Below are 27450 nucleotides of genomic sequence, written 5' to 3' on the forward strand. Positions count from 1 at the left end.
ACGCCCAGGGTACGCCTACAAACACTGAGCCGCACGCATCACACACTGCAGTTACCGTTACTATAACAAAACATGACAGCCAATAGGCTTTGAGGCGCGCACGTCGCTTGGGGGCGGGACTTACATCACTAATCCTTTTTAAGGACGCCTTGGCCCATGACAAGGGTCCCACGTCATACGTGGTGGACCCGGTTTTCAATGTTGTAGATGTTGCATGATAACAAAACAGGTATGTGTTAGAGTAATGGTAAAATGTTGCTAATATGTTTAAAGGGATAGGAAAGTACGTATATTTATTCCGTCAGCAATGTGTACTACTCTTTCAGGTCCTACTATATTGTATTAGGAAACAATTTGTTTGTGATCGCTACATGTTATGCAGTCTGCAATGTTACGCTGTATCCACGCATTGAAAGTGAAAATGGTGGTTACAAAAAAAAAAAAAATTTAAACGCAGAGTCAACGCATAACGATTGTTATATTTACCATTCTTCTAGAATTAACTCTTCGCCTGGCTGCAACTGGTCGCTCCAGAAATGCAAGCCATTTTCATCCACGCTTAACCCAACCGCTGAATCCAGTATGGCACATATCTCCTCCAGGATGCGCTCATAGGAATCGCCACTGCTTTCTTCAAATAATTGGTCGGGAGGTAGGTTCATTTCTTCCGGTTCCCATTCCAATGCAATTTCAGCTGAAAGGCTTGGTACATAATCATAGTACTTTTGTTCTTGTACAATGTGGGTTTCAGGAATGGAGGCTGCAGATATTGCAGCACGTATCGATTCAAACGGATCAGTAGTAGCGGATACATTGCTATTGCCATTAGGAATAAATATGCCTTTCACGACAATATAAGTGCCGTCTTTCAGGATAAATTGTTTTTCCGGGGCAATCTTCCAGAAACCATAGGTGTGTTGTAGCTTATCCTGGTCACGTTCAAAAAAGTCATTACTTGATAAAGTGAATCTTATTGAGGAATTAAAATTCCGTGCATGCTTACGGTCTTGGTAATAAGGATATTTTGCTCGAATGAAATCATCGATTTGGCGTGTGCTTGCTTTCTGTCCGCGACTGTTCAAGATGGCTTCACAGATCATGTACTTATACCCTAAAAGGGGATTAATATTGTTAACGAATTCATCAGCCATGTCTGAGTAGCACAAAAGCTGTGTGCAGGTCTGTGTTATTTGCTCATCAAAATGAATGTGCTGAATGGCTAACAAACTCCTGTTTTTCCTTGTCAAGGTCAACAAAAGTAACTACTTTGACTCCTTATTTCAAACGCCAATTGGATTTGGTTGTCTAATTGGGTTAACAGTTGTGGTTCGTGATATGGGACTGTGGGAGAAACATTTCTCCTTCTTTTATCTCGTTTGTGAAAAACATCCCTAGACTGTGAATGCGTTCACATAGTGTTTTTTTGAAAAATAACAAAGACCAGTGTGTGAAAATATTTCTTAGCCAGGCATATCAGTAAAAACACACCTGCAAAAAGAAATGTTTTTTCCCCGCTTACATTTCTGTGTGTATGTGAAAGTCTGGTTAACTCCCTGTCTGCATGAGTTTAAATACGTGTGTATATATATATATATATATATATATATATATATATATATATATATATATATATATATATATATATATAAATATATCTCTTATAAAAATATATATATATTTATATATAATATTTTTTTTTTTTTTTTATATTGCAGGAGTACACACAACATTGATGGCATTAAGTATACCTTGTATGAAACCTATTTAAATGGTGAGAAACATGATTGAATTAAGTAATAAACATTTGTTTAAGCACAATACTGTTAGAGTCTCATACTTAGGATATTTCTCAAACATTAGGCCTGTATTATTAAAATAGTGTGCTTTCACAAGGAAGCATGAAGTGTATTAGTTTGTGTATACCAGTTTATATAGTACTATATATATATATATATATATATATATATATATATATATATATATATATATATATATATATATATATATATATATATATATATATATATATATACATACACACATATACACACATATATACATATATATATACATATATATATACATATATATATACACATATATACACATATATACATATATATATACACATATATACACATATATACATATATATATACACATATATATACATATATATATATACACACTCACACACTCACACTCACACTCACTCAGTGTGTGTGTGTGTGTGTGTGTGTGTGTGTGTATATATATTATTATACATTCTGAGATGTTATAGAAACGAACACACAACTGATTAAAGGACAAAATTACAATGGCCAAGCAAGGCAAAGGTAAGTAATAATTTACACATAATCCTGCAGTACACGTACAAGAAAGATGTTTGCACTTACTTAGGTGTTTTAATAATTGCATGTGACTAATATGCATATGCAATTCTTACATCAATTAACACACCCAAATGCAATGTTTTGCTGCAAAGTCAATGGCAGCTTCTCTAAACTTAGCAACTGGCTCCTGGTGGACCATTACTGAACAGACGATTACAACATAAATATTTATAACACAATTAATTATGAGTGTTAACATTTCCAAAACTTCACGTGTACAAGAACATAGTTGAAAGTTTGGAAACAACACAGTCTTCAGCATACATACAATAGTAATTAGATAATGTGAAGTCAACAAAACAAGGCCAAAGACATATTTTCTGAATTATAACATTTATTTTTTTTGTTCCTTTTGCGAGCGAGTAACAGGCCTGCTTGTTGTCTCTTGAATTTTCCTTTTTCTTTTGCCACCAACTTTAGGCACAACAGAGCCACTTTGAGTGGCCTCTGGCACTTCACGGGCAGGGCTTGTGGCCAGTGACTGTTCACCTACGGGGCTTGTGGCCAGTGACTCACCTACAGGGCTTGTGGCCAGTGACTCACCTACAGGGCTTTTGGGCAGTGATTCACCTACAGGGCTTTTGGGCAGTGATTCACCTACAGGGCTTTTGGGCAGCGATTCACCTACAGGGCTTTTGGGCAGCGACTCACCTACAGGGCTTTTGGGCAGCGACTCACCTACAGGGCTTTTGGGCAGCGATTCACCTACAGGGCTTTTGGGTAGTGACTGTTCACGGACAGGGCTTGTGCCCAGTGACACATGTGAGCAAGTTGGTAGACACTGCACAAGTGATGGTTGGTCTGTTTCATGTGTGTCTTTTGTTGTTTTTGACCAAAAACTGGTCAGTAGTAACTGCTTGTATTTTGTTTTTGTGGGCTCCTTTGTAGGTGTCAGCTGCTGATTTTGTACAGATGGCAGTGGTAGTATGTCGTCAGGAACCTGCACAGCAATCTCTGCTACTTGACCGGTAACATTTGGGCCTGGTGAATGAATATCAGATGAATGTGGTGAAAACTGACCTGCATGAACAGATCCTGGCTGGGAGGTGTTGAATTGTGGTACATTAGTCATTCTCCAGTAATTAGCTTGTGTTTGCTGAACAACTAATGCTTCGAATGAGGTGTTGATTTTTTGCAACTGTTTAGGCACTTCAATGAAGACTCTGTGGAGATGTGCCAATTGTGATACTGTTTCTTCCTGCAGTCCAATCATCCTTTCCAGCACTGTCATCATGTCTGAATGGCGACGATTTTCTGCGTCCACTATTTTTCCCTCTGAAGCTACAATTGCATCGTATGTGGAAGTTGATGGACGATTTGGCGGTACAACAGTTTCTATTGGCACCTCTTCATGGTCACATGATTGTATTTCAGTCTCTTCTGTGGCGTCATCCTCATCATACTCATCATCCTCATCACCATGATGTTCTAAAAAGAAATGTACACATTATTAAATGGCATGTTAATGTATGCTGTGTTACTATGTAATTGTACTATGTCCTAAGTAACACCTAACATGTTAGCATACGTTTTATAACCTCATTAAAAACTACCTTGACTTACGAATAATGTTTGGACTCAGTATGAAATATGAATGAATGAAAAGTTGCTCTAAACTCAGAAGTCCTACATGATAATTAACATCACTAACACAATACATGTTGCCTTACACTTAATTTTCACTGACACTAAGTAATCCTATTTAAAGAAGATGTGCAAAACAAATAATGCACATGACAACATAACATATAGAAGAGCACATATTATATGGCCAGCAAATGATACACTCACCTTCTAGTAGTGTTGAGCTGGCTGACCCAGGTGAAGACACTTGTTCCATCTCAGGTGACACATGTCCTCCAGGGGCAACTATATATAACAATAACATAAGTTTTACATTTACATGTGTAAATATTGAACAAACACTTATTGTATGTTCTGTATTTATGATTAACTAACAACATCAGTTCCTTAACCGAAAATGTGTGTGAAAGTGAACATAAATAGTTGTAATAACACTGTACATGCCTGTGTACTTAGAATTTTTGAGTTCCCTAACATACAACATACTATGTTTCTGCAGTAATGCGTGAGGATAAATAGATTAAATGAGTACATAAAAATCATATGTTGTGTAGTGATATCAGTATCATAATGTACATAACTATCATGAGATGACCATTCACAATGGTTATCATGAAGGTGGTCATATTGCAAAAAGTGTTGTTTTTGGTAGAGGATATGTGTGGTACATTAATCGAAGATGTGGCACACCTGAATGTGGCTGTGACTCAACAAGACAACACATGCAGTGTGTGATAATGTGTCTTTCATAGTAGTTCAACTATAGATATGAGTGAACTAATGTGTGACGTACGCTTTGATAAGTAATGAGTTGTTGGGGCATTTAGTAGCTAGAGTTAAGCTTTCAAATGAGTGTGATTAACTTCAGTTGTGCTATTCAGGTTGTAAGAAAGGTATTCCCTTCCCCAAAAAGCCTAATCAGCCACACCTTTCAATGACTTGAAACAGGTGCAAATGGTGTGAACTAAGTTGACCGTGAAATGAGGCTGTAATTAGTGTGTGTGCTGAACCCCACCCCCTCTGTTGAAGTGTATGCTGTGATGAGATATTAATTGCAGCTGCTTTAACACAATGGTAGATGAGCTAAGTAGTCATCTGCAGTGTTTAAGTTATGAAAACAATGACATAACATATGCTACGTGTGCCTCATTATGCTGTCTGTATATGACATAAAGCAAAAATGGACCTTTTCATAAGCAACTATAGATGTGTTAGTGCCAGTGATGTTTGTAGGCCGTTACATGCAATTTCTTTGATGCATGCTTAAAATAGGCAGTAATGTCATGTTTGTCGGAGTAAAATCAATAAAATACACAATAACATGATACATATTTCTGTTCTGTACCTGTAGCTACTAATAATTTCTCATGAACATGTGTTACACGTGTACTACCCTGTTGTTCCCCATCTTCGCCCACCATCAATTGCTTCCACTGCAGCTATGCATTTTGGGAATTCACATGTAAATGAGCACGCAATGGCACGTGCTATATTAGTTACTGCTTTTAGTAGGACTACTACATATATGTCTATTTTGAGATATATATATACAGAATCAGACATATACATATATAGATGCAGGTATGCTTATATTGTGAAGACAGTATAAAAAGCAGTGTAACTATGCAAAATAACTGTAAGCAACGACACGCCTAGTACAGTAATATTTATCACCTGCTGGAAATTGTGACGGATAAATTCCAATGTCACGGTCACCAGCCAAGCCTTCCACGACGACGGTAAGTAATTTTGGCCGAAGCAGCTCCTCCAATGGAGTCAATATGAGACGTTGTGGTGTGGGCCCACCTCCAGTGCCAGTAGCATGCACGCGTTGGTCTTGTATTTTCTTTTTCAATTTGGACCTAATATCATCAAATCTTTTCCGACAATGATACTTGTCCCTGACACTATTCCCACAGGCATTGACACCAATGACTATTGTGTCCCACATTTCTTTTTTGCTTGCTGCACTTGTCCGCCCTTGAAAAACATATAAAAGATATGAGGTAAATGAATAATAATATAAGCACCAGTTTCCTACACTGCTAGCTGTTCCAAGTGATAGCAAACATGCTGTTTTATGTGTAATATGTGCAGCACATGAGCATTCACTACTAAACCTATACATGTAAGCAAGGTTGCATTCATATTGTATGCAGTTCTGGCAAATTGACCGCCTGTGTTTATTTGTCCTTGTAAGGCATGATAAAAAGCTGTGTTTCCACACTAATGAACATAGAAAGATATTGTGTACCCATATTTGCATATGAACAAAACTCAGATGACCTAGGATCACATGTATTTGAATAATAAATGTAAAGTTACACTTACCTACTAAATGTCCATATATACTGTCATAGTGCTCCAGAATGCCAGTGACAAGAGCCCTATTTTCCTGGTCATTGAAGCGAGGATTACGTGGCTTCTCCACACGTTTTTTCCGAGCAGGTTTAGGGTCAGAGCTTGGCTGGTGCTGACTGGACTCTCCTTCTTCCAATGGAAGAGCCTCCAAAAGCTGGCCACCAGCAAGCACGCCACCACCATCCACCCCATCAGCAACTGCGCCACCAGCAGCACTCCCAGCACCAGCACTCCCACTCCTAGCACCAGCACTCCCACTCCTAGCACCAGCACTCCCACTCCTAGCACCAGCACTCCCACTCCTAGCACCAGCACTCACACTCCTAGCACCAGCACTCACACTCCTAGCACCAGCACTCACACTCCTAGCACCAGCACTCCCACTCCCAGCAACAGCACTCCCACTCCCAGCAACAGCACTCCCACTCCCAGCAACAGCACTCCCACTCCCAGCAACAGCACTCCCACTCCCAGCAACAGCACTCCCACTCCCAGCAACAGCACTCCCATTCCCAGCAACAGCACTCCCACTCCCAGCAACAGCACTCCCACTCCCAGCAACAGCACTCCCACTCCCAGCAACAGCACTCCCACTCCCAGCAACACCACTCGGTGCACCAGCAACATCACTCCCCTGAACAGTACGTTCACTCCGACGCGTACTCCCACGAGTAGCACTCCCACTCCCACCAGCATCACTCTTCCCACGCTTTGCGGGCATACTTCCAGCACTCACAAAAAACAGACAAGAAATGTACAGGCAATCACACGACCCACTTCCACATATAAAACAAGACAAAGATGTAAACAAAACAACAAAGGACAAAGCTCACCCAATACACAACAAGTCTCTCAGTCAATATGCAAATGTTCAATCGTCCAGCTCTGTGCGTCTCTCTCTCTCTCTCACTCCCAACAACACAGAGAATGATTAGCAGTACACGTTGCCTTTAAATATGGCGCGCAATCAAAAACATGCTTGTTTCGCCTGATTCAGCAAGATTTGTGATTGTGCAACCTAACAGCACCCCGCCACGCACGCCGATACACCTGTGTGTGATCGGCTCATCATCGTGAGAGTGGGCGGATTTGTTTTCGGGTTGATTTTGAATGTATTCGGCACTTACTGCATACGGAGAGGGAAAAACGCCAATAACATGACTAATCGATAAGCTTGCCGATTTCACATAATCGTCGCTTACTGCATGAGGCCCACTGTCTGAGGAAAAGCATACTGTCTGAGGCAAAGCATACTGTCTGAGGCAAAGCATACTGTCTGAGGCAAAGCATACTGTCTGAGGCAAAGCATACTGTCTGAGGCAAAGCATACTGTCTGAGGGAAAGCATACTGTCTGAGGCAAAGCATACTGTCTGAGGAAAAGCATACTGTCTGAGGAAAAGCATACTGTCTGAGGCAAAGCATACTGTCTGAGGGAAAGCATACTGTCTGAGGCAAAGCATACTGACTGAGGCAAAGCATACTGTCTGAGGGAAAGCATACTGTCTGAGGCAAAGCATACTGTCTGAGGAAAAGCATACTGTCTGAGGAAAAGCATACTGTCTGAGGCAAAGCATACTGTCTGAGGGAAAGCATACTGTCTGAGGGAAAGCATACTGCCTGAGGAAAAGCATACTGACTGAGGCAAAGCATACTGACTGAGGAAAAGCATACTGTCTGAGGCAAAGCATACTGTCTGAGGGAAAGCATACTGTCTGAGGGAAAGCATACTGTCTGAGGCAAAGCATACTGACTGAGGGAAAGCATACTGTCTGAGGGAAAGCATACTGACTGAGGCAAAGCATACTGTCTGAGGCAAAGCATACTGTCTGAGGCAAAGCATACTGTCTGAGGCAAAGCATACTGTCTGAGGCAAAGCATACTGTCTGAGGCAAAGCATACTGTCTGAGGGAAAGCATACTGTCTGAGGCAAAGCATACTGTCTGAGGCAAAGCATACTGTCAGAGGAAAAGCATACTGTCTGAGGGAAAGCATACTGTCTGAGGGAAAGCATACTGTCTGAGGGAAAGCATACTGACTGAGGAAAAGCATACTGTCAGAGGGAAAGCATACTGTCAGAGGGAAAGCATACTGTCAGAGGGACAGCATACCGTCAGAGGAAAAGCATACTGTCTGAGGGAAAGCATACTGTCTGAGGAAAAGTATACTGTCTGAGGGAAAGCATACTGTCTGAGGAAAAGCATACTGTCTGAGGGAAAGCATACTGTCTGAGGGAAAGCATACTGACTGAGGAAAAGCATACTGTCAGAGGGAAAGCATACTGTCAGAGGGAAAGCATACCGTCAGAGGGACAGCATACCGTCAGAGGAAAAGCATACCGTCAGAGGAAAAGCATACTGTCTGAGGGAAAGCATACTGTCTGAGGGAAAGCATACTGTCTGAGGGAAAGCATACTGTCTGAGGGAAAGCATACTGCCTGAGGAAAAGTATACTGCCTGAGGGAAAGCATACTGTCTGAGGCAAAGCATACTGTCTGAGGCAAAGCATACTGTCTGAGGCAAAGCATACTGTCTGAGGAAAAGCATACTGTCTGAGGAAAAGCATACTGTCTGAGGAAAAGCATACTGTCTGAGGCAAAGCATACTGTCTGAGGCAAAGCATACTGTCTGAGGAAAAGCATACTGTCTGAGAAAAAGCATACTGTCTGAGGAAAAGCATACTGACTGAGGCAAAGCATAGTGTCTGAGGGAAAGCATACTGTCTGAGGGAAAGCATACTGTCTGAGAAAAAGCATACTGACTGAGGAAAAGCATACTGTCTGAGGGAAAGCATACTGTCAGAGGGAAAGCATACTGTCAGAGGGAAAGCATACTGTCTGAGGAAAAGCATACTGTCTGAGGGAACGCATACTGTCTGAGGAAAAGCATACTGTCCGAGGGAAAGCATACTGTTCGAGGGAAAGCATACTGTCCGAGGGAAAGCATACTGTCCGAGGAAAAGCATACTGTCTGAGGGAAAGCATACTGTCCGAGGGAAAGCATACTGTCCGAGGAAAAGCATACTGTCCGAGGGAAAGCATACTGCCTGAGGGAAAGCATACTGTCTGAGGAAAAGCATACTGTCTGAGGGAACGCATACTGTCTGAGGAAAAGCATGCCTGAGGAAAAGCATACTGTCCGAGGGAAAGCATACTGTTCGAGGGAAAGCATACTGTCCGAGGAAAAGCATACTGTCTGAGGGAAAGCATACTGTCAGAGGGAAAGCATACTGTCCGAGGGAAAGCATACTGTCCGAGGAAAAGCATACTGTCTGAGGGAAAGCATACTGTAAGAGGAAAAGCATACTGTCTGATGAAAAGCATACTGTCTGATGAAAAGCATACTGTCTGATGAAAAGCATACTGTCTGATGAAAAGCATACTGTCTGATGAAAAGCATAGTGTCTGAGGGAAAGCATACTGTCTGAGTAAAAGCATACTGTCTGAGGGAAAGCATACTGTCTGAGTAAAAGCATACTGTCTGAGGCAAAGCATACTGTCTGAGGCAAAGCATACTGTCTGAGGAAAAGCATACTGTCTGAGGCAAAGCATACTGTCTGAGGCAAAGCATACTGTCTGAGGCAAAGCATACTGTCTGAGGAAAAGCATACTATCTGAGGAAAAGTATACTGTCTGAGGAAAAGTATACTGTCTGAGGGAAAGCATACTGTCTGAGGGAAAGCATACTGTCTGAGGGAAAGCATACTGACTGAGGAAAAGCATACTGTCAGAGGGAAAGCATACTGTCAGAGGGACAGCATACCGTCAGAGGAAAAGTATACCGTCTGAAGAAAAGTATACTGTGTGAGGAAAAGCATACTGTCTGAGGAAAAGCATAATGTCTGAGGGAAAGCATACTGTGAGGAAAAGCATACTGTCTGAGGAAAAGCATACTGTCTGAGGGAAAGCATACTGTCTGAGGAAAAGCATACTGTCTGAGGGAAAGCATACTGTTTGAGGAAAAGCATACAGTCTGAGGGAAAGCATACTGCCTGAGGGAAAGCATACTGTCTGAGGAAAAGCAAACTGTCTGAGGGAACGCATACTGTCTGGGGTAAAGCATACAGTACTGTCTGAGGAAAAGCATGCCTGAGGAAAAGCATACTGTCCGAGGGAAAGCATACTGTTCGAGGGAAAGCATACTGTCCGAGGAAAAGCATACTGTCTGAGGGAAAGCATACTGTCCGAGGGAAAGCATACTGTCCGAGGGAAAGCATACTGTCCGAGGAAAAGCATACTGTCTGAGGGAAAGCATACTGTAAGAGGAAAAGCATACTGTAAGAGGAAAAGCATACTGTCTGATGAAAAGCATACTGTCTGAGGGAAAGCATACTGTCTGAGTAAAAGCATACTGTCTGAGTAAAAGCATACTGTCTGAGGGAAAGCATACTGTCTGAGTAAAAGCATACTGTCAGAGGAAAAGCATACTGTCAGAGGGAAAGCATACTGTCATGCACAGTTAAAGATAATTTGTATTATGGGCGTATGAAACAGTTACAGACCAGATTAAAATGTGTGACAGCCTTAGATTTGAAAGAACTTAGACTGGTGGTGGATGTAAGAGTCTCTGGTAGGTTGTTCCAGTTTTGGGGTGCACGGTAAGAGAAGGAGGAACGGCCGGATACTTTGTTGAGCCTTGGGACCATGAACAGTCTTTTGGAGTCTGATCTCAGGTGATAGATGCTGCATGTGGTAGGGGTGAGGAGCTTGTTCAGGTAGCTGGGTAGCTTGCCCATGAAGAATTTAAAGGCAAGACAGGAAAGGTGAACTTTGCGCCTAGACTCTAGTGTTGACCAATCTAGTTCTTTGAGCATTTCGAAGTGATGTGTGTTATTGTTGCATTGGAGAACAAAACGACAAATTGAATTGTAGAGGGTGTTAAGTTTGCTAAGCTGGGTTTGAGGTGCTGAGCCATATACTATGTCTCCATAGTCAATAATTGGTATTAGCATCTGCTGTGCGATACGTTTTCTGACCAGGAGACTTAGGGAGGATTTGTTCCTGTAAAGTACCCCTAGTTTGGCATAGGTCTTGGTTGTCAGGGTATCAATGTGCATCCCGAATGTTAAGTGGGAGTCAAACCATAAGCCCAGGTATTTAAAACTAGTAACAGGAGTTAGGGTGGTGTTAGTGTTGGTTCTAATCTGGAGCTCAGTCGCTGGAAGCTTTAAAAATGTAGCCTTGGTCCCAAATACCATTGTTACAGTCTTGTCAGTGTTTAAAAACAGTTTGTTTTGGGAAATCCAGTTTTCGAGTCTGAAAATGTCAGACTGAAGTATGTGTTGAAGGTCAGAGAGGCTATGGCTGTGTGCATATAGGATTGTGTCATCTGCATACATGTGTATTGAAGCTCCCTGACAAGCTGTGGGAAGATCATTGATGAACACTGAGAAGAGTATGAGACTGAATGGTCTTACGCAGCCTTTGGGTGCCTTATGGCTTCATATTTCTTAATACATACGGGACTAAAGAAAATTATATCATAATAACTATGCCTGTGTGATTTAAAAAAAAATGTGTCCATTAGTTACATTAATCCCATTGAATCGATCATTTACATTAGTTCACTAAGGCGTGACGGTGCCTTTAACCCCTTCACTAACAAAAAAGCCAGCAACCCTCTCTCATTGGTTTAAACTCTTGTGTATCTTGATATCTCTCTCTATTATTGAAAAGTAATGTAAGGTTTAATATTGATGATCTGCCCCCCCCCCCCCATGTGGTTTCCTCATGAAGCCATACAAGAGACTGGCATCCCTTACCTGTGTCTACATCAATGCTGAATACTGGGATAGCTCCTTCTCTGTGCATCATCCCATACTTCACTTCTCCATTAAGGCCCATGTCTGCATCATAGGCTTCTACTTGAAGGACAAAGGTACACGGAGGCTGGTTCTCTAAAACCCAGGTGCTCTCACTATAATGAGCACACTGAGGGGTAAAAATAGAGAAATCTGTCAGCTGGGTGACTCAAGAGTCAATTTATTTTGGATATGTAAAGAGCAGTGGGTTGGTGATAGAAAAATATCCTTATTTTTAAACCTATGCAAAAATATCCAGTTATACATGCAGGCACAGGTCTATATTTAGCAATAGCTACATTCGGAAAATAGTGGATACATTTTAGAACGAAAACCTATATAGGGATATGACAAACAAGTTAAAACGCGGCACTAATTCAGGAAGTGAGATCCAATTGCCAGAAATGTTAGTAAGGATGTGTATTTTCTGTTGTGTGACACAGGGGGAGATTCACTAAGCGCCAATGCAGAGCGTTGCCTCCCAATTCAGCGTTAACCACCAGTCAAGTCAATGCCAGTTAACGCGGCAAATCTGATCATTGGAAAACATAGTTCTAGGAGCCGCTAAATATTGCACACTGCCTAATTACATAGTCACATTAATCCCATTAACTTAATCCTCTTCATTTAAAGTTGGGACCTCATAAAACAAGCCATATTGCGTCATGTTTTTCACCTTTGTGATGCTAAATGTCCATGTTGGGAAACCATAATAGCGCCTTGCACACCCATCATAGAAACAAGTGTAACCCCTCCTCAATAGGGTTACCAGTTTGCTGTGAGGAGTTAATAGTGGGATAGTGTTTGCTGGGCACCACCCTGTGTTGTCATGGGACTACTGATGTCAGAAGGGATATATAAGATAGGGGGAAGGGTCTGAAAGTTCAGGTTCCCCAGAGGTCAAGAGGAGAGGAGCCTCAGGGAGAGTAGATAGGGATGTAGTAATAGCGCAGACCAGCCCCCCCCACCCCTCCCCGCTGTATTATGTTGTAGATAGGGCCAGTGCCCCTGTAAGTTAGGATCCCAGAAGAAGGCTAATGGAGTCCAACATATCTAAAAGATAGAAAAACGGCATGCCACAGTGGACCTCAGAAAAACAGGGCTCACAGGTGTCGAGGATCGGCTCGAACCGCGGATCCACATTAATCTGCCTCTCAGTCTGCAGTGGCAGTTATCAAACAGGCCAAAGGTATTGTGGTCACATGCAAAGGATCAACCAGGATTCCTGTATGAGCCTAGTGTAACTGGGGTAATACCGATAATGATCCCGAAGCACCAAAGGAGGGCCACACAAGTGAAGCAACTATGTCTACACACCTCCATGTGAGTGTTCAGAGATGGCACTAATGGAATCACCGTATTTATGTACGTCTGTTTTAAAACCAGTAGAACGTTGTCATATGCGTGGGAGCGGTCCCCGTGTCTGGGGACTTGATTAAAAGATTGTTACATTAAAAAAGTTCCTGACGCCCATTATTATCCATCCTTGCTACCTCATCGACCAGCTGCCTGAATCCAGCACCCTGAATCAAGGTAACCCATACTAACGGGTCAAACACAGTTCACCGATGTAATCTCTCCAGAAGCCGGGAAGGGAGGGTTACACAAGCTTCCATAAAAGGCCTGCAAATCATTTATATGCAAAATTAAAAAAGAAGAATTGGCCAGAGACTAAAAAAAAAAATTAGATTCAAAGTTGCGAAAGGGGATGGGTCAAAGACCAACAAGATACAGTAGCATCTTTATTGAAGGCTGAGAGTTGTGACTTTCCAAGTCTGTGGACTTAGGGTCTAGATCAGGGGTGGCCAACTTTAGTCCTCAAGAGCCAACACCACGTCAGGTATTAGGGAAATCCCTGCATCAGCATCATTCTGACTGAGCCACTGATTGAGCCACCTATGCTGAAGCAGGGATATCCTGAAAGTCTGACCTGTTGGTGACTCCTGAGAACTGGCTACCCCTTGTCTAGATCATAAGTGGCATAGAAGGAGGAGGGTTTGGAGGTTGGTAGTTTTAAACGTGCAATGTGATCTGGGAAAGGGTGTGCAAGGGAAGAGTATATGGGTCAGTGCACCAGTGCAGGGAGGAGATTATTTTTGCGCTCCCCCTCCTCCCGAACCCCCCCCTCCCCCACCCTAACGTACAAAGTGGCCTGGTAATTTGTTACTGAAAAAGTCCACTTTGGAAAACATAGAATGACCCCTTTGGTCTAACGAATGATGTTTATCCATACCAACTACCCAAAACCTGCAGGTTAAAAGCCTGGAAATTGAGCTCACCTCTCTGAAGACAGGCTTATTATTATTCACGTCATTTATTCCCACAATCACTTGCGTGAAGCTGGTTAAAGGTGAGGGGCCACCAGAGGAATTGTCATCCACTGCAGAGACATTTAACATGTACTGAGGTCCTACCAGCCGTGGCAGATGAGTTCTACGGAGTCTTAAGATACCTAACGGAGGGATAAAGAATCATGTTGTTCATGTAAGAAATGAGCTCAGCAAAATATGTTTCTATTGCCATAGACTGAAAGCACTCAGAAATGTAACGTATTCCTTACCATGCTTAACATGTGTGTAACGCTTTCCCTATGCCTAAGGGAAACCGCGGGCGACTACGCGTGCTGCTGTTACCTGAACGCTCACAGGAGGTCTGAGTCTCCGCTTCTGAGAGCCTGGGTGAGCTCTCTCTCTTTTAGTGCAGCGCCTCCACCTATGAAGGATCCCAGCACACACAAAAGCGGTCACTGGCACTCCTAGGTGTGTAGGTATAAGAGCGGTGCTTAGCCCATAAAGATGAATAATGCATGAAATTACCAGCAAGGTGATAAAAGAAGACAACACACCCCCCTGAGAAAGATCCATTGATGAGGGTCGAAACGTTGGAATTTGTGTGAATACTCTGAATACAGTTTATTTGGACTTTACCTGCTGAGTGCTGTCTTCTTTTATCACCTTATTGGTGATTTCATGCATTATATATATATATATATATATCGTCTTTACTACACACTGTATAATGCAACAACACAATAACGTACAATAATGCAACACCCTGAGTAGTTTCCCCAAAGTACTGAGGGTGCCTGGGCACCTATAAACTCGATGTCCGCCCAAGCAATCCCACCGAAGTGTGAGTTAGTGTTACCCCCCTGTGATGTGTCGGTGAACGTAGGTACCTTCTTGGTCACAGGCCCGTCCAGGGAATAATAAGAGGAAGAGGATGGATCAGGTCCCACGCAGCGGGGCCTCCAACACAACTCCCCTCACACCTTATCCAGGGCGCGGTCCGTGGTGAAGCCTCCAGCCGGAGGATTCCTCTTCTCAGCAGCCACGGGCAGCTCTTGTCCACGCAGGTCGCCGCGTGGATGTCCGTCTACCGGCGCAGTAGTGCTACTATAATGCTAAGGGGAAGGGTCCCTATCTGGGGCCTTCCCTACAATACTCTGCTATAGCTGACTCAGGGCCTAACTGGGGCCTAGGGGGCAAGGTCTGGGCCTAGTCCAGGGTCTACTGCTCCCTGGACACTACTTTCCTCCTTGGCGCCTCCGTCAGCACTGACTATCTTTCCTGATCCCGCGGAGGATATCCTGAGTCCCAAGATGGCCGTTCGCGCCTTTTCCTGCAAAGCATGCTGGGTCTCTAGTTGCTTTCAGAGCCATTTCAAGATGGCCGCCGCTCTGGCCGCCACTGCACATGTGTGCCAGGTCCGAAATGGCCACCGCCACTTCTTCCCGATCGCGCGGAGCTATGCAGCCCGGCTAAACAGCTGAGCAGTTGCCCCTCATCTGAGGAAAGGAGGGGGACTCTGCTACATGTGTTTAATCATTTATGGTATAGGGCTGTGCGTTCATTTGCGCCCCATGCGATAAACCCTAACTCCTTTTATATGATTCCCAAAAACCTGAAAACTACAAGCTGCTTTCTTTGGATTGGTAGATTACCAAAAAGGTACAGTCGAAAATCACTGCAGTACAGGCAAAAGATATTAAAAAAATCTGTTCCAAAAGCACTTTTTCTCTAGTCAAAATGAATAAATATAATGTATTAAAAAAAACTAAGTGCTCGGGTTATGGTATGTGAAGTAAAACAAATGTACAAACACATGTTATGCATACATACAAGTATTATGGGAATATTATATAGTGCAAAGTACAGGGTCATGTGTAATATATAAACTCTAGTTCACAGTATAAACTCCAATATTGGAGATGTGAAATACAGTACAGTATATTCCAATATTGAAAATAAATCAAATCTATATATATAAAACTGAAAGTTTGGTTGCCGGGGCTCATGCTGTGATTGGCCTGCGGGGTAGGGTGACGTCAGAAAGACAAACACACACGCCCTCACCCTCACAGGCTCCACACAACGCGTGCCGCCGCCTCACACCCGGACCGCCGCCGGACCCCCGTATCACCGCCAGCCCGCCGCCTTCCTTACAGCCACCCGCCTCACACCCGCACCCCTTGCTCCCCTCCGCTGCCTCCCCTCCGCAGCCTCTGCCAGCGCATGTGTCCACCCGCACCGCTGCCTCCCCTCCCCCCTCCAGCTGCCCATCTCACACCCGCACCGCTGGCTCCCCTCCTCTGCCTCCCCTCCACAGCCTATGCCAGCGCATGCGTCCACCCGCACCACTGCCTCTCCTCCCCCCTCCAGCCGCCCGCCTCACACACGGGCCGCCACCGGACCCCCGCATCTCCACCACTCTGCCGCCTCCCCTACAGCCGCCCTCCTAAAACCCGCATCGCTGGCTCTCCTCCGCTGCCTCCCCTCCGCAGCCTACGCCGGCGCATCAGGTATGGGGGACAGAGAGGAGGGAAGCAAGGGGGGGGGTAAACATGCAGGGGGGAAGACATGCAGGGGGTTGAGATAACCCACCCAGTGAACTCTGAAGGGGGGGGGGGAATTGGACATGTGAAGGGGGGGCAGCCCCTCACCGAAGGGGGGGAGTACAAAGCTGTCAATGGGAGGGGGAATGGAGTTGTCAAGGGGGGGGGGAATCGCACATCTCTATGCGGAGGGGACACAGCTGTGAAGGGGGAGGGGAAAGAGAGCTGTGAAGGGGGGGGGGGCGAACTGTTAATGGGGGGAGGGGCCACAGACCTGTCAAGGGGGGGGGGAATTCACCAATGTGAAGGGGGGGGGTGTGAAGGGCGGGGGGCCAAAGCTGTGAACGAGGGGGTCCCCAGCTGTGAACGCGGGAGGGCCGCATTCATGTGCAGGGGGGCCCAACTGCTGTCAATGGGGGCGAAAGGGGAAGGGGAGGGGGAAGGGGGAAAGAGAGAGGGCAATGGGGAGAGTGAGGGGGGAAGAGAGAGGGGGAGCAGAGAGAGAGAGGGGGAGCAGAGATAGGGGTGGGTGGAGAGAGAGGTGGAGCATTCAAATTCTATCCCAGGCAACGCCGGGTATATCAGCTAGTGTGAAATATTTATGTAGCCCTGTTTCCCCCTAAACAAGAAGGCTACCGGTGCTGCCGTTACCTGTTGGCTCACAAAGGGCCTAAGCCTCCGCCACGGGGAGCCTGGGGTGATATAATTAACGTCTTGGTGCAGCGCCTCCACCTGCGAGGGATCCCAACATAGTGGGAGGAGCCCCTCACAGGAACCAATAATCACACACAGTATGGAATAACAGCTTTTACTAACAACACTTATATCAGATATATCATAACCGTTACTATCGAACGCTAATAAGGTACAGCTACCCTCCAGGCCTCGCACGGCCGTAACCCCCCACCATGTTCCCAACACCGTGCCCTCAGAGTCCCACACCCACCCCAATGTCTGAAACAGCGCTGTCCACTAGATTAGGTGTAAGGTTGGTGCACTTGGTGTAGTTAGGTACCTGCCGGGTGCTCCAGCACCCGGGCGCGCCGACAACAAGATAGATGGGATCCACTGATCCAGCGATGAAGTCGTCCGCTAAAAGTCCGCCACCGTTTGGGGTGGTATCCGGTTGGAGTGTTCCACCATGAAGATAGTCTCTTTGTTGTAGGTGTCTGGTCCCAGACCACCTGTAATCAGGATGCAGCCGCGTCCTGACTGTGTCCCTCACTTTCAATTCTACAGGGGCAGTGTCCCTGTCTATGGGCCTGTCCCTGCAGCAACCACAAGCTAGACAGGCGACGGGGCCTAGCTGGGGCCTAAGGGGGTATCTGGCCTAGTGCAGGAGTCACAGACCCCTGCACACATACATCCTACAGTGATGGCATCCCAGCTCCGACTGGCGTGGTCATAGACGCGCCAAATGTATCTATCTGACCGCAGGGGATTGCGTCAGCCCCATTGGCTGTGTGAGACCATGTGTTCGGCAGCCCCAGTGGCTGCTGGGGGTTGTAGTCCCCGCGGAGCACCTTCCCTATAGCCGCCTTGTGCGCCTAATGTACTGCGCATGCGCTAAGGGGTAATGGCTGCTGGGCTCCGTCTGCGCATGTGCAAACCTCTGCGCGTGCGCCCACACTTCCAACATGGCGGCACCCTTAACCGGGAGCCATCAGAGCCTCCGGCGAGTCCATCGCCGGCTTACACCCCCGCCGCATGTCACCCGCTGCAGCGGAGGTAAGGGGCAAGGGAAGACCTGGCTACATATAAAAGAAAACAAAATGACATACAGTATACTGTTGTCTTACAATGAAAATATCTCACAAAGGAAATAAAATGAAGATTGTACTTCCGTCTCTTATTGATCCTTAATTACTCAGGTACTGCTCTCTGTAATTTACCCTCCAGTCTGAGTAATAAAAAGTCCAACTTGTCCCAAGTAGCCAAGACACCATGAGCCCACATCAACGCTCATTAGGACTCTAGAGCCAAGAGACCATTTGATCTCCGTTGTAGGCTCAGTATAATATGCTGATAGAATATTTGTTTTTTTGTGAGTGAGTTTCTTATTCTGCGTTGCAGTCAAACTTTGGTCAATATTCTACACTATAAAGGTTATTTTCTCTTTCTCTCTTTAATAATTGTTTGTTCTTGTGTAGCGCTTTACAGAAACATTTTTGCAGACACAGTCACTCCCCCGTGGAGCTTACAAAAAAATGTTTTTGGTGCATGTGTCTTATATGTCACTGGGTCCACTGAGTGGTACACTCTACATTTGGAGCAAGTAGAGACAAAAGGGCTTATTCAAAGTTTACATTCTCAAAAAGGTGCATTTTAAATAAATTAACAGAATAGGAGTTTGGTGAGGGAGGTTCAATATATTGTTTTCCAATGTATTGTATATTGTTTATTTTGCTGCTAGATGGGCCTGCAATACATTGCTCTATATTCTCCATCTTTACAAATGTACAAATGATTACAGTGAGGTACCTTTCTGGCTCTCCAATTCAAAGTTACCCTCCTCGTTCCCTCCAACAATAAAGTAAGACACTCCATCGCCATCTGGATCCTTGGCGTGGACAGTAGCCACCAATGTATTAGGCCCAGCATCTTCTGAGAGGAAAGTGTTATACCTGGAGAAGACATCCACAACAATGTGATCGGCAGCAAGATACAGGTAAGCAATAGGCTGGCAGAGTAAAGAAGGCTTAGATGCAAGCGGAGCCATGAATCTGACAGATATCACTTCCTTAAAACGAATTACGGAGAACCAGAGCAGATTGACCTCTGTTCTCTGCACATGGGGAGCGCTGCGGTTTGTGGGGCAAAATTATTCAGTGCTCGGCAGTGATTGACAGCCGCTAAGAAATGAAATATCAAGCCCAGCAATTCATAGCGCTATGCACCATGCGGAGTAGCAGAGCCGGCAGCACAGGGCACCACGCTCAGAGAGATGGTGCCAGAGCAGAAGGTAAAAGAGAGGGGTAAGTGTGTGTCTGTGTGTGAGAGAGGGGGGAGTGTGTGTGTGTCTGTATGTGTGTTAGGGTGACAAGATTTGTCCCGGCAAAAACCGGGACAAATCTCACGCATGCGTAGTTGACGCTCGCTGACAGCACATGCGCAAAGAGCACTTGCCAACTGCACATGCGCGATCGGAACTTCCAGGCTGCCCATGCGCATGCGCAATCGACACATGTTGACTGTGCATGCGTGAACGGAGCTTTCCGATTGCGAATGCGCAAGAGCAACCGGCAAATGCCGATCGCACATGCGCGGTCGGCAAATGCTCTTTGCGCATGTGCAGTCGGCGCTCGCCAGCGGGAGAGAACACCGGAAGAGAGCATGAAAAAGTCAGAAGAACCAGGACTATCCCGTCTAAATCGGGACGTCTGGTCACCCTAGTGTGTATGTGAGAGAGAGAGAGGGGGAAGAGTGTGTGAGAGAGAGAGGGGGGGGGGTGACGTGTGTGTGTGAGAGAGGAGGGAAGAGTGTTTGTGAGAGGGAGGAAGTGTGTTTGTGAGGGAGGGTGTGTGTGTGTCAGAGAGGGGGCAGTGTGTGTGAGAGAGTGTAGAGAGTGGGTGAGAGATAGGATCAGGAGAGTGAAAGGGAAAGAGCGGTATAGAGAAAGAGGGTGAAGGAAGATTGAGAGGAGAGAGGAGGGGAGGGAGTGGGGAAAAGGCAAGAGAGAGGGGGAAGGGTGAGAGAGGGAGTGTGGTATAAAGAGATAGGGGGTATGTAAGGGGCAGAAGAGACGGGGGAGAGAGGTATAGAGAGAGAGAGGAGGCGAGAGATGGAGACAGAGAGGGGAGCTGTGTGTGTGAGAATTAATAATGTGTTGATATCAAAAACGCTGAGCTGTAAAATGATGCTGATTATCTATTAGCTTATAACAAACAGGCCACGCTGTATAATGAAGCCCAGCATCTATACAAAAAAAGAGAGAAAAGAAATCCTTTGAGGGAAGCAGTCCTCAAGTCTTTTTCACACTGCGCCATTTTATTTCTGCCAGTCCACCAGGAGCTTGAATGGAGAAACATGAAGTAAAAAAATTGGAATACCCCCCGCCCCCCGGTAATAGCTCTATTTGAAGCATGAAGCAGTATCAGCGATAAGGAGGAATACGAGGAAATCTAGGGATATCTGGGAAATGACGCACTACACAAGTGGATTGGGTACAGAGTAGCATTTGCATCAAGTAAGAAAGTGACACAAGTATTAGTAAGAAATTGTAAAGATAAAGTGCACAATGGTTACATTTCTGCTGGTTGTATAAGCAGAGAACTTACTCCGAACAAAACAGAAATATCGGGATGCTAATTCTAAAGGAAAAGTTTATGTAGAATTGTGAAAGTGACAAATTGTGGGGGTGACAGCTGTGTACGGACAACATGGTATACATACAATATTCCCATAATTGTTAACACCTTCAGCACCGAAAAGGGTTAAATACAGCATTGTTTTCTTGTTATTTCTAATATAGGCTGCCACTTTGCATCAGTACAGGCTAAATCCCTGACGTATTGTATTAGAACCGTGTATTACAATTCTTACACAGATTGGGAGAACACAGGGGCCTCATCGTTGATATTGGTCATGCGAAAGCGCACAGATGCAGTTCCCGTCTGGGGTGAGATTCCCTTGTCCACAGCTATGACCACAAACTCGTACACATGGTTGGCGCGTTCGTAGTTGAGCCGCTGGCTGGAATGGATGACTCCCTGAGGCGTGATGGAGAAGTCAGAGCTCTGAATGAAGTAGGAAATCTCAGCGTTGGATCCAGAGTCACAGTCTTGTGCCATAACTAATAAACAAAGGAACAGGAACCTGTAACATAGCACATTCATGGTGACATTTACCCCAAAATCCCTTAGAGATAGTATGGCTATATTTGTCCCGGCAAAAACCGGGACAAATGTTGCGCATGCGCAGTCGTGATCGCCATCTGCAAACGGTGAGTGCCGACTGCGCATGCGCGATGAGTGCTTGCCAGTTGCTTATGCGCGATTGGCACTTGTCAACCATACATGCACAATCGGCACTTGACGACTGCGCATGCGCGATTGGAGCTTGTCAGTCGCACAAGCGTATGTGCGGCAGGCACGCGCCCATCATGCATGTGCACTATGGCAGGCAAGTGTCGATCGTGCATGCGTAGTCAGCAAGTGCCGATTGCGCATGTCTGTCTGGCTCCGATAGAAAACCGGGAAAGTGGCCCAAAAAGTCGGGACACAGATCTAAAAACGGGACGTCTGGTCACCCTACTTAGAGAAGACCACAGGATATAAATGACAAGGAATTTCAATCCCTTCCTGCAGAGCAGAGAGTAAAGATAAGAATATTCCATGCTCTAGATCTACTATCGGTTCAGCAATTTGAGTGGAACATCCCAGTAACTTGCATACACGTCCCCAATTTCCCCACGTTTCAAGAGCACAAACGGAATCAAATGCTGGTTCACTTATCACTACCATAATGGGACGTTCCCCCTTGCCATTTTTGAGGGGGTTGTTTTAATAAATGCTGCAGTTCTATACCTTTAATGCTATGTAATTATCAAAGCTGCCAATCGATCTGTTCTCCCATGGTCAATCGGGAAAGATCCCACTTCCGCGGGCACCCAATATGTCTGCCTATTTCAAACGAGTTCTTCAGTATTAGGTGATACCTTTTTTATTTGGACTAATAATAGATATTATAAGACAAGTTTTTGAGAGTTCTCCTCTCTTCCTCAGGTCAGTAATACTGATTTTCAGAGATTCCATGAGTTTAACGCAGGTTTGAAAATCCGAAGATTGCCATGTAAGGCAGATGAGGTAGAGAGGTAATTGCAGAGGGAATAGTAAATAAACAGACAGGGCAATACATGGATGAAAGGGACAGTGGGGAATGTGGAGAGCATGTAGGACTAAGCATGCATCAGCAGCTTTTATTTAAAAAGAGGAAGTGCTGTGATTTTCTAAATGGTTGCTGTAGCAATCCAAGGAATCTTAATACACTAAACTCATTAAAAAGAGCATAATAAGTGTTTTTTTTTTTAAATAATGCATTAATGTTTATCTAATACTACACAACTGATTTATATAAAACAAAAACACATATTGGATTTTGAAGATAATGCTCAACTGGCATACATTTGGTGTAAAGTTATCCAGTTCTGAAAAGTACGAGTATACATGTACTCCCTTTATGTAGCGCTGCCATTTGCCCAGGCTCTTCCCGACACAGTCTTCTAGGGTTTAATTTGTATAAAAGGGGGGCAAACATGTGCATATACATAAGGAGCACTCAGCCCTCAACCTTCAGTGGTTTATTTCTCCATTAGTGACACTAAACATTTTTAAACACCGTCACTTTAAGAACAAACAAAATCATAAAAACAAACATCCACTCCTGTCAGGAGTCTAACTCACATGCATATCCCTATCTGCAATGTTGGCTGGGTAAGCCAGTTACCAACTTCAAATAACACACAGAGATAACATTGAGTCCTTAACTGTCAGATGGGGACAGTGTCCCAATAGATCCTCAGGTGCTGCAATACACGAGGGGGCCGTCAACCCAGAACTGGATCCTGGGGAGCAGCAGTTTCCTCCCAGCCTCCAGGCTCTAAGAGAGAGAGTGAACTAACTGCAATATATTACTCTTCCTCAATTAGGAGAGCAGGTAAGTGAAAACCAGAACCATTGTAAACTCTGCCTGGAGTTTCCATCCCACAGTCTCAACAAATGTGAAACTGTGGAATGGATAATTTTTTCCTTTTTTGCACTTTCTGCCTTAAATCAGACAGACACGTGCCTAATATTCTGGGACTATGTCACTTCATAATCATGGCGGGCAGTTTGGGGGTCAGAAATTAAGACCTCTTTATCCTGGATCAAGGATTCAGCTTCCCTTCGCTCCACCTTTTCTTTTGCGGCCTTTCCTATGCTGACTCCACCCATCACTCCGGCCAGCAGCACATCTCTGCACCTTTCTGACGCACATTGTCCGGACATCGCAGGCTCACCAAGTGTTTCGGTCCCTTCCTCTTTGGGTTGAGAAACACTTTTCTTTTTCATGGCTTTATTAGCTCCTGAGATATCAGTATCACTGGGCATATACTCACTGTTACCAGCTTACACATCTTGTTTGCGCTTACGAGGCGTTGCTTGATTTTTCAGCTGTTTGTATTTGAAATTTTGGGGACACACGTCTTCCATGTGACCTAGTTCATGACAGGCCCAGCATAATAAATTCATCTGCAGGTACAGCTCTCTTCCTGGGGCCACATACGAGTAGTTGTCATCATCATCGTAAAACCTTACACAGCACAGCAATCTTTTCATACCCAACGGGGCAGACTTTACACTCAGCACTTGCTAAGTGCCATTTTCACTTTCTTCAGCAAAAAGTTAGATTTTATGCTTGGGTTTAGGGCCGTAACATATCTTCATATACTGACCTCTGGGTGCTAATGCATCAATACTTCACACATTCTCTTTGTATGCTGTAAGCACAACTGGTAATACATAGTGGGACAGACTTCACTCGCAGACTCTGCACTTTACTTTGGCCGGGCGGCCATTTTAAATCCTCATGTTTTACTCTCAAACCCACAGACCTTTCAGTGTCTGCCCGCAATCTCCACCATATGTGGCTCTTGGCAACACAGTCTTCTAGGGTTTCATTTGTAGAAAATGGGGACAAACATGTGTATACACACAAGGGGCAATAAGCCCTCAACCTTCAGTGGTTTATTTCTCCATTAGTCTGAATTCACATGCATATCCCTATCTGCAATGTTGGCTGGGTAAGCCAATTACCAACTTTAAATAACACACATATATAGCATTGAGTCCTTAACTGTAAGATGGGGACAGCGTCACCATAGATCCTCAGGTACTGTAATACGTGAGGAGGCCGTCTACCCCGAACTGGATCCTGGGGAGCAGCAGTTTCCTCCCAGCCTCCAGGCTTCAAGAGAGAGGGCAGCCAAACTAACGGCAATATATTCCTCTTCCTCAATTAGGAGAGCAGGTGAGTGAAACCCAGAACCACTGTAAACTCTGGCCTGGAGTTTCTATCCCACAGTCTCAGCAAATGTGAATCTGTGGAATGGATAATTTTTTCCCTTTTTTGCACATTCTGCCTTAAATCTGACAGACAGCTGCCTAATATTCTAGGACTATGTCATTTTATATATATATATATATATATATATATATATATATATATATATATATATATATATATATATATATATATATATATGTAGCCATGCTGTAAAATGGTCTACAGTTTCCTCTCCTGCTGGCAGTAAACCTGGTAAGTTACAGGGTTGCCAGCAGTAATCATGGAGGTTTGCCCTCACACCCTGGTGAGGTGTCATATACATGGATGGGAGTGGCTGCATACTCTGAGTCCACCATTAGTGACATCAGAGATGTGCCAGTTCCTGAAGTATATAAGGCACAGCACTGCCAAAAGTTAGTGTTGGATAAAGGAATAAATCTGGGTTGAGACTTGCGAGTGAGGGGTCCACTAGTGCAGTAACTAGTGGCCCAATTCTAAGTCAAGCAGCAGCAAGGTTGACAAGGCCACACTGTGTCCAGGGACCTGGCACAGGGGTGATCTCCCTGAGGGGAGAGGGGATCCCACTCCATTGGGAGGGCGTACCTTTCTAAGGGACAGTACAGAAAGATGTGCAGCTGAGCTGCCAGCTGTGAGGGGCGGCTGGCCCATACCAACACAAGCAATAAAGATGACCTTGATTAAAGACACGCTCATGTGTGAGTCTGGAATTACTCTGCAGAGGAAAGCACCACGGAGGAGTTCCTCATCAGAACCATCCCCTTGCGGACGCAGGGATCCTGATGAGGTGGAGGTGCTGCACTGGATATAGGTAGGACTCATGCACAATACCTCAGCTACCTGTCTGGGTTGACAATCCCCACACAACATCATGCGGGAGACTCAGGAGTCCTGTTGCCAACAGGTGCACCACCAGACACGACCATGTAATGGGGACTGGTTAGACCACAGGGGCCAATGTGAGATTGGGTGGGTCAGGCCAGGCCAGAAAAACCATTACATTTGGAGGCGCTGCTGAGATACCTGTCAACAGGACAGGCTTTTGCTAGGCACACTGGGAAACAGGAAGAGTGTATGCTGCCACTTTGTGCTGTGTTGGGACGGGACCCAGGGGTAGTCAGCGGAGCTGATGGAGTTGTCAGACCGCAGGGACGACCTGGGAACCTGAGAGGTGTTGGGAGTCTGGAGCCGGGCTATAGCTGTCCTAGTCACCTTGAGGTAGTGCTAGTGGGAGGATGCCTAAAGGGATAGCCTGTTAATGTGGTCAGGAATCCTGGAGAGGGTCTGCGCTAGGCTGACCAAGAGAGGTAGACGCCCAAGTACTGCATGGAAGAGCCAGAGTACTCTAGCCCATTCCAGACCACTTACCGAAGGGAGAACAGACTGGGAGGAAGGAGATACAGCAGACACAGAAAGAGTGAGCCTAGCCTGAGGTAGTGCAACACGAGTCAGACCTACATTAGGTACACAAGGTGGTGCATCAAGGCAATCTTTATTGTATCGGTGTGGCAGCTGCCCCGCAGAGAGGAGCTCCATGTACAATAAAAACATATACAGTAACCAAATGGCGACCGCAAGAATGTAGGATTCGCGCGGTGCGGAAGGTCCAAAATGGCGGATGGAGGCTGATGGAGAGAGCGCACATGGCGTGTGTGCGTGTGAAGAGCAAGCTACGGAAACGACTTTTGCGAGCCTGCTGTGGAGTGGCGCGAAAGCTGTGGCCGCGCCGTTTTTGTCCTGTCTAGGACCTAGGGGTACTACCCCTGAGGACATTGAGGAGGACATTGTGGTGATGTGTGGGGAACATGATGGATTTGCTTGTCAGTCGGCATAAAAACAATTAAAAGCTACCTCAACTGTTGCAGAGATTGACCGTGCAAACTAAAATGGCGGCTCCCGCTTCCCTGGGAGACCGCGTGGGCCAGTTGCAGACAATGAATACAATACTGGACTTGCAGAGAGTTGGCCAGGAGTGGCGCCAACAGGAAAACCCCACCCTGATGGGGAGTATGGCGCGAAAGCTGCAGCCGCGCCCTCATGGACTATGACTAACTCAGTCCCAGTGCTGGGTCATCCGATAAACCCATGGGACCTCCCCCTAATCTACACCAGGGGGAGTGGTTTTCAATTATGCCCGGTGGGGACGAATCCAGCTGAGCGAGGAGCTGGTGAACCGGCCGCACCCTTACAGAAAATAGTTCCTGTAATCAGTGCTGCCTGTGGAGAAGAAGACAAAGAGGTTGCAAGCAAAGTGGCTGTAAGAAATTGGCCGGGAATGGCGCCAAATAAGGAGTGGTGCTCAGAGGGTGGTGGCGTGAAACCGGAGGCCGCGCCCCCCAGGACTGTGAAAAGTTCAGCACTTATACCAGGACACCCAATAAATTTGTGGGATCCTCCCCTAATCTCCACTAGTGGGAGTG

General features: G+C 45.3%; 2 protein-coding genes across 2 annotated transcripts in view; both read right to left on the reverse strand.

Annotated features, from left to right (window-relative positions):
- LOC142480740 (neural-cadherin-like) overlaps positions 1–27450 on the reverse strand; it is a 149530-nt gene that overhangs the window by 83759 nt on the left and 38321 nt on the right. The window contains exons 6-9 of the mRNA XM_075582702.1: positions 21512–21761; positions 19451–19593; positions 14415–14587; positions 12097–12265 (exon numbers count right to left, since the gene is read on the reverse strand). Of these exons, the coding sequence (XP_075438817.1) occupies positions 12097–12265; positions 14415–14587; positions 19451–19593; positions 21512–21761 (735 nt within the window). The remainder of the gene's footprint in view (positions 1–12096; positions 12266–14414; positions 14588–19450; positions 19594–21511; positions 21762–27450) is intronic.
- LOC142488519 (uncharacterized) lies at positions 2691–4256 on the reverse strand. The gene is made up of 2 exons (XM_075589013.1): positions 4185–4256; positions 2691–3821 (listed from the first exon to the last, which is right to left on the reverse strand). The coding sequence occupies exons 1-2, from the start codon at positions 4231–4233 to the stop codon at positions 2728–2730; spliced, it is 1143 nt and encodes a 380-aa protein (XP_075445128.1). The 5' UTR covers positions 4234–4256; the 3' UTR covers positions 2691–2727.

This window comes from Ascaphus truei, chromosome 2 (genome assembly GCF_040206685.1).
Source record: "Ascaphus truei isolate aAscTru1 chromosome 2, aAscTru1.hap1, whole genome shotgun sequence".
In the NCBI taxonomy this organism is placed as follows: Eukaryota; Metazoa; Chordata; class Amphibia; order Anura; family Ascaphidae; genus Ascaphus; species Ascaphus truei.